The following is a 12,079-nucleotide window of genomic DNA, read 5'->3' as shown; positions in this document are numbered from 1 at the left end:
GTCAGATTTAATTAAGTTAAGATTTTGATTACACGACTGGGAGGTTCTGTTGCTTAAGTGAGGGCCAATCTTTATTTGTTTTCTCTGTCAGTAATATCTCTTCCTGAAACTGACAGATTTCTTGTAGTATTTTTCTGATGGAGTGTTTTTGGATCAGCCATCCAGAAAGACAGTATAATTTCATATTTCGTTCTTGTTGTGATTTCATTGCTCGACATGAATTATTTTCATGTCATCTGTTCTATTGTGTAAGAGTGGACAATTTGGTGCATTACGCTTGGGTTTTAATCAGCAGGACTTCCGCTGAGTTTTTGTGGGGTGTGTGTTTGCCATCGCTCCCTGCAGGCCAACTCCCCTCTGTCAAAACGGCATTGTTCGTGTCCACTCAGCCATGCAATTATTTCGTCGCATCAGATGACTAATATTATAATAGGGTTGATGAATATCATTTTCAGATTCACTCATCAAAATGTGAATTCAGGATTAAAATTTAATGGTGTTTTAGGGTTGTGTGATGGATTGAAGAGGGGGACAAACGAGAGAAGCAGACGACTGTGGCAGCCATCTTGGATTTGTTCACACACATTGAAAATGTCGCTTCAGCTTTCTTCAATTTAGCCTCCACAGTAATTAATGAGTCACAATTCACTCTGTTGCATGACAGATTAATCAAATTAAAACATTTGGGGATTGCAAATCAAACAAATTTGGAAAAATAACCCGTCATTGTAGGAATATCAAATGAGTATCTTGGGATTATATAACCAATATGTTAAGAGAAGATTTGAAATGACAAATATTGGAATAGCCTTTGTGACTTGTCTCAGCATCGATGATAAAAAAAATTCAGAACAAAAGACCACTTCAAACAAAATATTCTTATCAAACATGATCATGGGATCAACTCGCCAAAGTTAAAAACACAAATCTTTGATATGATCCTCGCTAGTCTGATAAAAGTAAATATGTGAGCCTGACAGCATTAACCCCTAAATGTGACAGTTATAACAATCCATGTGTTTCAAGCTGAAAGGCCTGCCAACTGGTGAGAGATGTACAAATTTGTCAAGCGGCCTGTAGGTGATATGTGTCTGGTGGTGGGGGAAGCTGGGTAGAAATGGGGCTTTGTGTCCAGCTCATGTTCTCCTAACTCAGGAAAGCCCTGAATAAGCATGTTTAGTTTATAAAACAATTGCTGCTTCATTTCCTGGCAAATTTCACAACTTCAATGTACATGCTTTGGAAAAATGTCTTGTGTTCTTGGAAAGAAGTTATTACTGCTAGCTGTTTTTGTCTCGATGTTAAGTAAAGTTGTACGTGGGGAGAACATCTTTTTTAGTCCAGATAGCCTCCCTTTAGCCTCAATAGATATTCAGACACGTGTAATAAACAAAGTCAGTTTATTCTTCATTTAGGCAACTTTGACATGATACTACTTTGTTCAAATGATGAAATGGATTTTCCCTATTTATCATGCAGTGGTTCCAAACATTAAATATCATTTCACATGTCAACATAATAGTAGGTGACCCCACTCCTAAGACATCTTGTCAGATTTCACAATGATTAATTTCTGGGGAAGAATAATTCTGTACCGTTTAGCCTGTTTTCCTTCCAAACATTTCAGCCACGTTTGAACTGAGGTGATAGGGGAGGTTGAGAGAATCATATGCACTATCAAAATGGCTGCCGGGGGTTATCTCAAAAACACCAGCCAAGATGATGTATTTGTATTTTTAGAGATTACTGCACAGGCTCATTCTTGATTTAAAATATTACCTTAAAATATCTGTGTCTTTATCATCACCTCTTATCAAATATTTGTTGCAGAAAACTGTTATCAAAAATGAAAAAAATATATTTACTATACAGTCCCTAAGTATTGAATTATATTTTTTCATTGTCAGAAAATCTTTTAGAAAGACTTGATGTGTTTAAACAGCAACTTAAACCCCCAAATCGCATCACATTCTTGCCAAGGAAAGTTTGCCCTGTGGGCATCTTTACTAAACCATTATCAAATTTATTTTTGCTCCAAATAAACATTTTCTGATAGCAAATGCCACAGCGAGATGGGTCTATATAACCAAAGCACATATAAGAATGTTTATGCGAATAGAAGTGAATTCAGCCGCTGTTTAGCTTAATGAGCCAATCAGGAAGAGTTGGATCTGTGTGATTGTTATTCAGGACTAAATACATACAATGCATTGATTCCTGAACAAAACCGAGATGGTTCTGCTGCTCCTGACAGAAATAAGGATAAACAATTCCGCTTCTGTTCTCCTCTGCAAATATTGTTAACGGTTCTGCTGCTTCTGACAGAAATAAGGATAAACAATTCCGCTTCTGTTCTCCTCCGCAAATATTGTTAACGATTCCGATTTTTCAAATATACGTCCGAGTTGTAGCATCTCACTGAAGCCCATGTTTTCCTCTTCCAGAAATCATGACAATCATATTCAGATACATTGATATAGTATTGACTGGGACAGGACTATTTCGTATTTAAATAACAGATTATTCCTTTATGTTTGAGAAATCAATTTGTCATGCTTTTATACGGCTATTTTATCTACATCTTGGCAATTCCTTCGTGGCTGAGGATCCTTTTGTTGCCTGACCTTCCTTCACAATTGTGATTAGCTCCTGCAAGCGGTAAATGATTTGGTAAATGTTTCGAGATTTTCTTGTGTCTGAATACGGGTTTGCTTTGGTGTGAGAGGTCCAGGAGGCAGCAGAGCCATCAATTACCAACAGTACCATCATGATGGTCTTTGTCGGGGACATTTCCCAAACATGCTGGAATAATGTGAGGCTTGACAGATTGCCTACCCTTGAACTGTATCATCATTCAAAACTACTCCAAGAAGATGACTGTATCTGGGTTGGTATAGACATGAAACTAGTAAATACAGGGCTTCCGAGATGGCCGCCTGTCATGGTTACGTGGATAGAAAGATGGGGAATTGTTCGCTTCTTTCAACATCAGTGGACATGAGCAAGAACTTCTTGGGTTGCAGCTGATCATGGATGCCCTCTGCTATATCAATAGTTCTCCTCTTCAACTGAGCCTGCAGTTTCATTACCTTAACCTCTTCCGTGACGTCTGCTAGCATGATATTGTGTCACGATTATGCCGGCAGACAAATGTGTTTTTTAAGTAATCACTGTATGTCTTGGTAATCATGTGTTTGAGAAATTACTTATCAAATTCATTAAAGAGTTCTGAAGGAAATATTTAGAAACAAAATTAGAATTTTATGACCCTATGCCATAAAGAAGACATGTATCCCATGATTCCCCTTCTCTCTGTCCTGTGATTGGCTGACAGTCTGTCTGTGTGTATGATTAACCTGTTTGCTGCGGACCTACTCTCCCCAGTTTTGCAATTAAACTTGTCAGATGAGATTTCCATGTCTGAGATGTACATGTGTGGTTTTAGTGGAGGCAGGATTCCCTGTACAAATCTCTTTAATTTCCCTGGCCGCAGAAACACATTCCGCTTCTTTCTTTCTTACTGGTCAAACCCCATTGGTGAAAATATGACTGACCTATGTCCATCAACTTGTCCATCAACTTCTGATTGAAAAGCTAGGAGGGCTTGCAGTAAAATGTAGGAAAGGCTGTAGTAAAATGTAGGGAAGGCTGTAGTAAAATGTAGGGAAGGCTGTAGTAAATTGTGCAGCTCTCAGTCAAGCTTGAAGTACTTTCCTTGGTTGTAGATGATTGACAGTGAAGCTGGTATACTGAAGGTTCATTTTACCAGAACTATGTTAAGACAGTTAAGATCATCTTGACATGTTGCTATGTTTGGCTTAGAAATTACATGGTATGGAAATGACAGGTTTGGTGGCTAAAGATAACTTTGAAAGGAAAACAGATTGCTGCATCTGAAATAATGCACATGCAAAAACAATTACTTAATGACAGAATCCTCACATCATTCTACAAGGTTGGACTGACAATGTTGTGTTGACATGGACACTGACGATTACCGTGACGACCACAACAGTTGTAGAGATGGGTTGTGTGTGATGACCACATTAATTGTAAAGTTAGGTTGGGTTGTGAGGGAGACAACAGCCAATATAACAAGACAGGTATGGTTAGGATGATTATCATTATGAAAAGATTAATTGATGATGATGCTGATAATATTTGAGCTACCAAAATGCAATTATTAAAATTGACAAACAGTGAACCTTTATAACAAACTGACGATATGACGAACTTATGGTATTGTCCCAGCCATTTGCTGTATATATGCTGTACTTGTGCTTATAACGAACTAATATTCGTGGTCCCTTTGAGTTTGTTATAACTGTAGTTTACTGTTCATGAATTCACGACCTGCTCCTTCACCGTATGTATTTATTTTCAGTTGTCCAAACTGAAGGTCCAGGAGTGCAGCCAGTACAAGACCTGTGGGGAATGTCTGGGGGCCAAGGATCCCTACTGTGGCTGGTGTTCCCTGGAGAACAAGTGAGTACATCACACACACTTTGATTCCACAGTCGTTATACAGCTGCTTGTGCAGCAGTCCACACACTCACCATGCAGGGTGCTTCACGGACGACCGGCTTATCAAACTGTACATCCCGCTCAACTGATACTGGTTACACATTCATCATGTCTTGCAAGGTTGCTGTGTGACAGTCATCTTATAGCCTATGATAGACTCTGGTAATATGGCAACACAAAGTACAAATACTGGTAGTTGTGACGTGCAGAAAATAAGGGAATTAACTTGACATCCTGACAACTTGACCATGGCCCATTAGATAGCTAGACATTATTATAGAAAGAAATAGGCACATTGATATCTGATGCACTTTTCGGTGTAATCATCTTCAATACTACAGAAGTCTGATTTATTGAAATATGTATCTTTAGGCTATGACATGATCAGACATTTTGGTAAAGGACTGTCCAAAGTTATTTATTTACAGCTGTGGTTATTGTAGGAGAACTGTATTAGCTTTACCTGCAGCGTCTGTGTGTACAGGTTTGTATCTTGTGATCCATTGAAACTCTATCTGGAGTGATCTCCCTTTATCACCCTGACCTCTCATCCATCACTGATCTTACTTCAGCAATTTCTATGCACCCACATGTCTGTTCACGGATAGGAATGATTGATTACTTTAATTTTGATATTTCCTTTCACTATTTTGTCTGTAAGTTACTTGTGTACCTATCATGCATCAAGAAAGGAATTTGGAATCCATGGAAAATGTTGATTTCTCCCTGATTTGAAGGTTTGTTTGTGTTATTCAGTGTTTGGTTGCACTATTATGAAATGTCATCAATCTAAGCTGTCCCTTATGTGTCCTTGCATTTCTCAGGATTAATATGTAAGTACTCTTATGTTGTCCTTGTACATCTGTTGTTTGGCTTATTTGTTAAATACGTAGGTAAGATTTTAGAATGGGAACCAAAACACTTATTTTAGTACAAATTCAAATTTCATCATTTTGTCAAAATTGAAAGAAATTTTATTTTAAAAATCAAATCGTGCACCCCTTTCATTTGTTCATTTTAAAAATCCTGGTTTTTTTTAGATAATTTTGTGTTGTTGAAGCTTCTGCTTCCATAGATGACATGATCTGTGTTAGAAAGTGGCAAGTGTGAGTGCCCCAGCGTTGTGCTCGTATGTTTAGTTTCTTGGAACAGAGACCCAGAACCAGTCAATGTTGTCTTTTTTTCCCAAAACTATTTTCCTTTGATATCTATGTTGTTTATTTTCATCTTGTTTCAGTTTTCATTGTCAAACCACATGTTACACCAACTTGAAACACGTGTCAAGGTATCCGATTATCCCCCTTTGTTGACTCTCCTTTCTATCGGTATCTTCCCCATCGGCAGCGACCACACATGATAAACACACACGGAGTGAAGAAGTCATTGTTTCAGTGGCCCTGACCACAGATGACAATAGAACAGTTTCAATACAACATGACATTCAAGACTGCTTTGTAAGAAAGGAAAAGAATATTGATGTCATGATGATATGAAGATGTTGAAATACTCTTGTTCCTTGGCTAAGCTACTTGTGTAGTTGTATGTATCAATGCATTGTGGCAGAATTAGTGCATATCTCATGACACAGTTGAGAGCAGGGCCGTGCACTGTCACGTATTGATTGACGGGGAGTCTTGACGAGAATGTTCAGGCGTCAATCCCGCCTCCTTTGAGTGACAATGTTGTGTCTTAAGTTGACATGTCACTGAGGATCTAGGGCTGTCACAAAGTGCTTGATAGCCTTGTGTTTTATCAAGCATTTTACTTCTGTGTTGTTGCTACTAATGGAGTCGACATTGTCCACGGTGGCAGCCATGAAGAAGGAGATGTTGAAACTCAGACAAGCAGTTCGTGCAGATAGTGCTGATATGACCTGCTGTCTTAATGACCCTTTAAGTCGTAACGCTGTGGCGGCATAATTAAATTAGTAGCACATGACGCAACATACTGCACACTGGCTTCAGTGAAATTTAGTGAAGACATCAGGCCATATGTTTTTGTGTTGTGTTATTGCAAAATAATCCTACAAATTTGTCATCTAGATATTTAACTTTTTTATAAAGTGACAGATTGTTTTGGTATAAGCAGACTAAATTTGATCCTTGGCAATAGGTTCTTTTGGGTCATCATTACTTGACAATAACATGGTGCTGTTCCGTTTGAGATTTTCATGAAATTATATAGATTTATGATATTTTTAACAAAAGAATTGAACAAAATCTGTCCTGCCATTGAGGTTTGAGAAAGAGACACGCAGCTATTAAATGTAATAATTAGATTATCAGGCTTTTCTATAAATCATATTATAAAAATACACAAATCATAAAAAAGTGAAGTCTGTGGCTGAATGAATATTATTTAGATACATGGTCTGGTGTGGGTTATGTTAGGATAAATCAGAATTAGTGGGATGAAATTGGCAAATGTCTTTGTCATTTGTGGATAGGGTGGACAAAGCTGGTTGTCGACACTGCTGAGTGCTGTTTCACAATGCCGAGGCGGCAAGTGACGGAGAAAGCCATCCATGGTCAACTGCGTCAACTACTCATTAATAAAGAAATGGCTCTCTATCGGACACGGCTCATTGGGCGCCAATGAAGAAAAGATTGAATTGAAATTATCACAGAGCTTTCAAATGAAAGGAAATTAAAACTTCTGCCACATGATATGAATTTGCTGATAGACATTGCAATTTTTAGATCCATAGGGCTAATGGCAGTGGTTGTGTTATAACGTGTTGTTTTGAAATGGGTGAATCATCCCCATTGTCTGCTACTCTTCACAAGCACCTGCTGCCAATGCTGCGCCAATTAATAGTTTACCATTTTGCACATATTGATGAGCAATTTCTGGGAATCAATTATGAATTATCAGTTCTTTCATGCAGACAGAGTGACGTAATTTCTGCTTTGTGACAGTGCACTCCTTGTGACAATGGCTGTCTGATGTCAAGTGGGGTTTGTCTACTGGGTCCAGATAGATTAAAGGAGAGAATAGGGATTATTAAACTTGTATGATATTAGTATTTATGCCATATTAATAATCTCCATCATGATCGTCTTCAATCCTTGTCTCATGCTATCAGAGTGACGTAAACTGTCTATCGGCACCACGGTGGTAAATGTGCATGACCAGTGTCACCAAGAAAAAGTAAACTACAACCGGCTGTTGATGGGTTTGAATCCCAGATTTTCCCTGATTATGACCCTTGGTCTGTCAGACATTTACATCCTGCTTCACTCTTGACTTTTCTCTGAAAGTAAGATGACGTGCAATCATGTAACTGAAATCCTGCATCACTCTTGACTTTCCTCTGAAAGTAAGATGACGTGCAATCATGCAACTGAAATCCTGCATCACTCTTGACTTTCCTCGGAAAGTAAGATGACGTGCAATCATGCAACTGAAATCCTGCTTCACTCTTGACTTTCCTCGGAAAGTAAGATGACGTGCGATCATGCAACTGAAATCCTGCATCACTCTTGACTTTCCTCTGAAAGTAAGATGACGTGCAATCATGCAACTGAAATCCTGCATCACTCTTGACTTTCCTTGGAAAGTAAGATGACGTGCAATCATGCAACTGAAATCCTGCTTCACTCTTGACTTTCCTCGGAAAGTAAGGTGTCGGCAATCATGTAACTGAAATCCTGTTCAAACTGGAGTCCACTCACTTGCTCGCTTACGAACACTCACTCACTCACTCACTCACTCACTCACTCACTCACTCACTCACTCAAACAGGTAAAAACATGCTCACTGACAGCCCTGCATAGCAAGGGACCTGATGGACTGTTGTGACAGCAATACTATCATGTGCCTATGAATTAAGTGGATGTCAGGTGCTAATATTTCATTACCAATCTTGTCAAGATTAAAGATCTTTGCTCATTGGTCATGTATCGAATCAATGAACCAGTGCGACAGTGGGTTTTAGAACCAGACTGGATATTGAAGTTTAACATCCAGCAAATATTTGACAGTAACATTGACCTAATTTGATACATTTGATCAAACAATTTCTAATAACTGGCCCATTAAGAGTCAACACAGAGGCATTTGTGAGAATATTAATGGGCAGATGGACGTGACATATTTGAGGTCATATGAGCAATTAAATGCTTTTCTGACAGAATTTCACTGTCACAAAATAGACTTGCATTCTAAAAACAACGTACAACCAGACTTGGCTTGAAACGTCACACTTATTGGTGGTTTGTTTGTACCATTGAAATGCACACCTGACCACCTCGCAAAAATAGTTCTTGGTTGTTTAACTTTGCCCTTTATGATATCATCTCAATTAGTTTTTCCAATTTTTGCACTTTATTGATAGATAGCCGTTTTCCAATTCCTCCCAACATTAGGAAATCCTATTTTCAAGCCAGGTTACCTTTCTGGATGGGTGTTTGTCAAACAGACTTTTCTTTTTCCCAAAAATAAATATTTTCAGCCCTTTATCACTGAGGAGAAAAGCCCATATTTCAACCAGTGTTATATGGGAGGAAGGGTGTTTGTCAAACTGATAATGGAATTTTCAAGAAAAATAATGAAAAAATATGTTCCACAAAGGAGGTATTTTACATTTCTGAAAAAGTTGAGTCTTTATAAGAACTGTTGAAACATCTGTCCATCTTCTCCAATCTTGATTTAATAAAGGTTGTACAGTTTCAACCTCTGATTTAAATGTTTTTCCTCAATGATGCCTTGTAATTCAATGCACATCAGATGTGCTTTACAAATAACCTCATCCTTCAGATGATTTCAAAATAGGCTTAGAAAAAGGCCAGGCATGTCCTGACAGAGACCTTGGAAGGTCCATATGAGTAAATGAAGATGGTTGAGTTGAGAAAGATTGTTTTTATGAGAAGTTGGTAAAGTCACTAAATCTGGGGTCTTAATTAAAACACAGGATTGCGAGATTTACACGAATGTCTTCTGAAGCCTTAATATCGTCCAGAAAAAGTTTGATCATAGATGGAAGGAAGAGAGAGTCAACTTTGATCAAAGCTTGTTAAGAAATCAATCCTAGCTTATGATCAGGAAGGGTACAAAACCTCAAGACGTGGGGGAAAAAACTTGTTTATTGAGAAGACAGGTTGGTTGTCTTTTCTGTCCTCAAAGATAAATGACAGACAAGGAGTAGAGTGATGAGCCTGAAAAATAAACAAGTTCCCGACACCAAATATTGTAGAGGAATGAAAGGCACGAGTGAAGTGGGGGATGCAAGAATCAGGCGCAACTCCCAGATAAAAGAGAGGATTTAATTAGTGACCATTGAAGTTTTTTGAACAGACGTCTGACTCCAGAAATATTGCACAAAAGTCAACACAGTTTGGGGTACTATATAAGATTTGACATTTCTGGTTTTGAAGTGGTTGTGGAAGAAAAGTGATTCCAAGCTTTATTGTTTTGTGGCAATGTTTTGCTTGCTGACTGAAAATAACTGACTTTGTTGATTTCAATCTCTCTTCTTTGACCTGTTGGATGGGCTGAAATCATTAATATGAGTGAGTATTGTTTTATGCCACTTCCAGCAATATTGCAGCAATACTGGGACATAGGTGAAAGTGAGGTGAAATTGGGTTTAATGTCACAGCCGTGATTACTGTTTATATAGCGACGTGCATGCACATGTGTGTGTGGCTGCTTGTACAAGTCCGGACTGATGCCAATTTATAGTGCTTGTCCACTGAGATACCATGCCGCAGTTAAACATGAATACCCCACTTAGACACAGTATACTGACTCCGAGCTGACCAGTCCTTGTTTTAGCCCCTTAATGCCGAGCTCCAGACAGGGTAACAACAAGTACCACCTTTTAATTTCTTTTGGTATGACCCGGGCAGAGCTCTACCGCTAGACCACAGAGGCTGTCCTGTGACAGAGGACACCTAGAAGTAGCTTCTCTCTTTGTTGATTTTAATATTTATTCTTTGACCCCTGGGACGGGCGGAAGTCATTAATAGGAGTGAGTATTTTTGATGCAGAGTTTGGGGGTTGACAGCATAAGTCAGCCGTATCAGAATACAAGTTGTAGAGCTTGTGCTATTATTATCACAGTCAGCCGATAGATTCAGGGCATGAAATGGATGATGGGTTTTGTGTGAATTATCAATTTGTTCCAAAAGGGCATGATGTGAACGTTTGCAAGAAATTTTTAATGAAATGCTTATACTTTTTAGTCTGAGGTTATTTGATGGAATTGCTATTTTGAGCTTTAAGGTAATAATTTTAAGTAAGGTTTGACACTTGACATTTATTTCATATTTTCAACTAAATATTTCTGACAGAATGTTGAGCTGGTCTGAAAGCTAAGGCTTCGTGTAGGAGCAGATGGTCTCTTGTGTGCTGTATTCAAGCACAATGTATCAAGTCAGCATCTTGAAATCCTTGTCCAGTTCACATTTTCATGTAAGATTTGCTGAAATCAATTTGGAAAAGCTCAAGATCCCTTCTGACAGAAGTGATGTAAATCTTGCTACAAGTCTCCCTCTGGGGAGGTATCATACTCCGCACCAGGAGCAAGTCAAACACACAAATCATCACAGGTTTCCAACAGAAATCTTATCCATACTATCCCCAGTTCACTACTAAAATGGCCGAATTTAAAAAAAATACTCCAATCTTGTGTTGGAGATCCTGTGTGACTTTCTGCCTTGTCCAATCTGGTGCCTCGCAATCTGTCCATCTGGAAGCCAGAATGTGACCAAGCCCTGCTGCATGATGTATTGTAAGCCCTGTCAAAGTCAATTCCCAAACATCTCAGAAATTTATGACTTGCATGCAACAGGATAGTGAAGCTAAGCGGGGTCAATTCTCCAATATTCCAACACATCCCTGGTCTCCTATTGAAACCATGGGACAAGCATCGAGGTAGATGACATCCTTCCTCAACATAAAACTCCAACCGGCAGAAAGCTTACCAATTAGTTGTGTGACCTTAGGGGCCCCCAGTTAGTCACCAGGGGCCATGTTGGGTGTAGTGGACCCCGGGGCCCTATAGGCCCAGCTGTTTTGTTGGAACATGGTGGCAGGGATGGTCAGTATTTCATGACAATCATTCAATATGCTAAATGACATCCATTACGGTGACCATAGCTGTGACAGCTTCATGCAAATGGATATTGACAGGAAATGGCAGACCATGTATAAATGTTGACCTTTATCGTTGTCATAATGACAAACTATCCTTGCATGACAACTTCTTCTTGTACTGTTAATCAGGAAATTAACACATCATGAAAACGTAGTCCTCATCTGGACCCTAGCGAGCCTTTAAATGCATCAGGGAGTAAATACCATGAAGAGAATGTACAAAGAGAAGGTTCCCTCTGCTTGATTCTAACAGCATGTTGGTAATGACAGTAAGCTGCACACCGTTTTCTCCAGGCAGTAATTTCAGGATTTATGGTAAATTTCCTTGACATTATCTAGCAAGTGCCACGACCATTAGACAGTGCCCTATTCCTCGAGTCAAAAGCAACATGTTGTCATAATAATTTGCAAGTGAATTAAGGCTTTAACATTTGTCCTGGTATTTAGCTCTTGATTT

General features: G+C 38.8%; 1 protein-coding gene across 8 annotated transcripts in view; it reads left to right on the top strand.

Annotated features, from left to right (window-relative positions):
- LOC124119250 (plexin-A2-like) overlaps nt 1-12,079 on the top strand; it is a 233,609-nt gene that overhangs the window by 115,873 nt on the left and 105,657 nt on the right. For 7 of the 8 annotated variants that reach the window (XM_048396991.1, XM_048396990.1, XM_048396985.1 and 4 more), the window contains exons 5-6: nt 4,385-4,485; nt 5,349-5,357. In XM_048396991.1, coding sequence (XP_048252948.1) covers nt 4,385-4,485; nt 5,349-5,357 — 110 coding nt within the window. The remainder of the gene's footprint in view (nt 1-4,384; nt 4,486-5,348; nt 5,358-12,079) is intronic. The other variant, XM_048396988.1, reaches the window with a different exon arrangement.

Source organism: Haliotis rufescens, unplaced genomic scaffold, assembly GCF_023055435.1.
Source record: "Haliotis rufescens isolate VD_foot unplaced genomic scaffold, xgHalRufe1.0.p SCAF_16, whole genome shotgun sequence".
In the NCBI taxonomy this organism is placed as follows: domain Eukaryota; kingdom Metazoa; phylum Mollusca; class Gastropoda; order Lepetellida; family Haliotidae; genus Haliotis; species Haliotis rufescens.
This window is presented reverse-complemented; position numbering and strand designations above follow the sequence as displayed.